Source organism: Opisthorchis viverrini (genome assembly GCF_000715545.1).
Source record: "Opisthorchis viverrini unplaced genomic scaffold opera_v5_190, whole genome shotgun sequence".
In the NCBI taxonomy this organism is placed as follows: domain Eukaryota; kingdom Metazoa; phylum Platyhelminthes; class Trematoda; order Opisthorchiida; family Opisthorchiidae; genus Opisthorchis; species Opisthorchis viverrini.
In genome coordinates this window covers 796,148-798,222 of record NW_008751846.1, presented here as the reverse complement: position 1 = coordinate 798,222, position 2,075 = coordinate 796,148, and the positions used below count along the sequence as shown (strand labels likewise).

The window sequence follows — 2,075 nt, the reverse complement described above, 5'->3', positions numbered from 1 at the left end:
CCTTGTGGTGATCGCACACATGTCAACGATTTCACGCGTACCTCATCCAATGAAGACAACGGTGTTCATGCACCCCTTCTATCTGACTTGCACACGCCTCCGCTCAATAACATTGGAGATGATATCGATCATACTTATGTCTCAACCCCGTGCCGGGGCAATGCACCTGCATCTCCAGATACATATGACCCTAGCATCTCTGATTTAGCACGGCTCCAGCAGCGTACACGGCCCTACATTTTACACCTTTCGGTGCATGGCTGTCATGCAAATTGCTCCACCTTACTGGCATCTGATTTGTTCGCTAACCTTGACAATCAGCTTGTGAATGTTTCGTCACCAACTGATAACACGTAAGTGTGCAATATGAAGCTAACAACATGAAAAGTGGAAGAAAACGTCTAAGGTAAGAACTGCTGCAAGAAATCGTCTGTTCTCGCTTCGAATAGTGACTGCATGGAACAAGGAGCCTAAAGTATTGTTGTCGCCAGAGGATGAACATGATTTAGGGTTCTCTGAAATGCTTTCGCAACTTTTAGACCTTGATCTATCTGTAAACCTCCCCAATCTCGAGGAGCGGCGCTATAACCAAGTATCCGTATTCACCGTCTCAAAGGCTTACGTTCGGAAGCTTGACCAATCGCCAAAACTCCTGAGCAATGATCTGGGTCTATCTTCAAGTTACCATCAGAGACAGCAAAACCAGTACTGATATTGACGCTTCACTGACATACACCCACAAATTTTACTTAATTATATTTGAAGCTTTATAGTGAAAAGAATCGGCTAGTGAGGGGACGTGGTGTGAACTATCACAAGCACTGAGGTGTCTACACCCCCAAGCGCTCAATCAGACAATCGGGAAGAAAACGGATTGTACGAACGCCACTATCATCGACTAACGGTCACTTGCAACCCAACCAGCCAAGCGCAGGAGTCATTGGGCCCCGTCCTAAAAGGCATACTGCATCAGAAGCACCTTAACTCTTCGTAATCTCTTTCATGCCCTTCTTCCAGCTCGCGCAGTGTACACCTCGCAGTTTGCCCCACTCTGAAGGAGGCACGAAGAACAGAACTTGTCTCGGTATACCGTGTTTCGACATGTGTAGCACAGGACCACTAAAACTTACCAGATCGTCCAACGAACATAAGTTGACCATTTGACTAACACTTAAATGTCCGGATTTGCTGGTCGGTCGACCCCCGCGATGAAGTTTAATCTAAGAATCTCGATACGTATGCCAGGTACCACGGAAATGATTTACAATGAGCTAGCTAATGACGTGCTGCGGCCAAGAATTAAAAAGCGATAAATCATACAGGACTAGTTAAACGCAGTGAGACCGACCAGTTTTCAAATACCCTAACCATAAATAGATGCAACCAGAACACGAAACACCATAAGTGAATACTTTATTGTACATTTGGCAAACTACTTTAGTTTCTTCTTGGGACGGAGGTTGCTCGTGTGTCCACATTTCCTTTTACGGCAATTAGTAGCTTTCGGGTGGAGTCTGGCGTAGCATTTACGGCAGATCATCTTCTCACAGTTGTACTTTTGTGCTAACAGGCGCAAAGTAGGCTCGATAATGCCACCCCTGAGTCGCAGGACCAGATGCAGGGTGGATTCTTTCTGAATGTTGTAATCAGAAAGAGTACGGCCGTCCTCCAGCTGCTTTCCCGCGAAAATCAATCGCTGTTGATCTGGAGGGATCCCCTCCTTGTCTTGAATCTTGGCTTTGACATTTTCGATGGTATCCGACGCTTCAACCTCAAGTGTAATGGTCTTTCCCGTGAGTGTCTTGACGAAGATCTGCATCTTCCGCGAGACCGAAACCAAACCGTAAGTAGCGGGGTCTAGTTCGCCACAACAGTTCGTAGTTTCAGTTCAACAATACCAGTGAGCATTATGGTCAACACTGTGAGTTGTCGAGCCAAATGACACCCATTTTTAGTTAAAAATGTGCGAAAAAAAGCATCGCAATGTGGTAAGACGAGAATTTTATTCTTTTAACGGATCATAATCTTCAGGTGAAAGGGAGCTACCTACCCGGGCCGAGCAGAAATCAGTCAAC

The 2,075-nt window shown here is 45.8% G+C and overlaps 1 protein-coding gene across 1 annotated transcript; it reads right to left on the bottom strand.

Annotated features, from left to right (window-relative positions):
* Nucleotides 1–1,432: 1,432 nt before the first annotated feature.
* T265_07863 (hypothetical protein) lies at nt 1,433–1,819 on the bottom strand (the record flags this gene model as incomplete). The annotated part of the gene is made up of 1 exon (XM_009173503.1): nt 1,433–1,819. One exon carries the CDS (start codon nt 1,817–1,819, stop codon nt 1,433–1,435), a length of 387 nt encoding a protein of 128 aa, XP_009171767.1.
* Between the last annotated feature and the right edge of the window lie 256 nt (nt 1,820–2,075).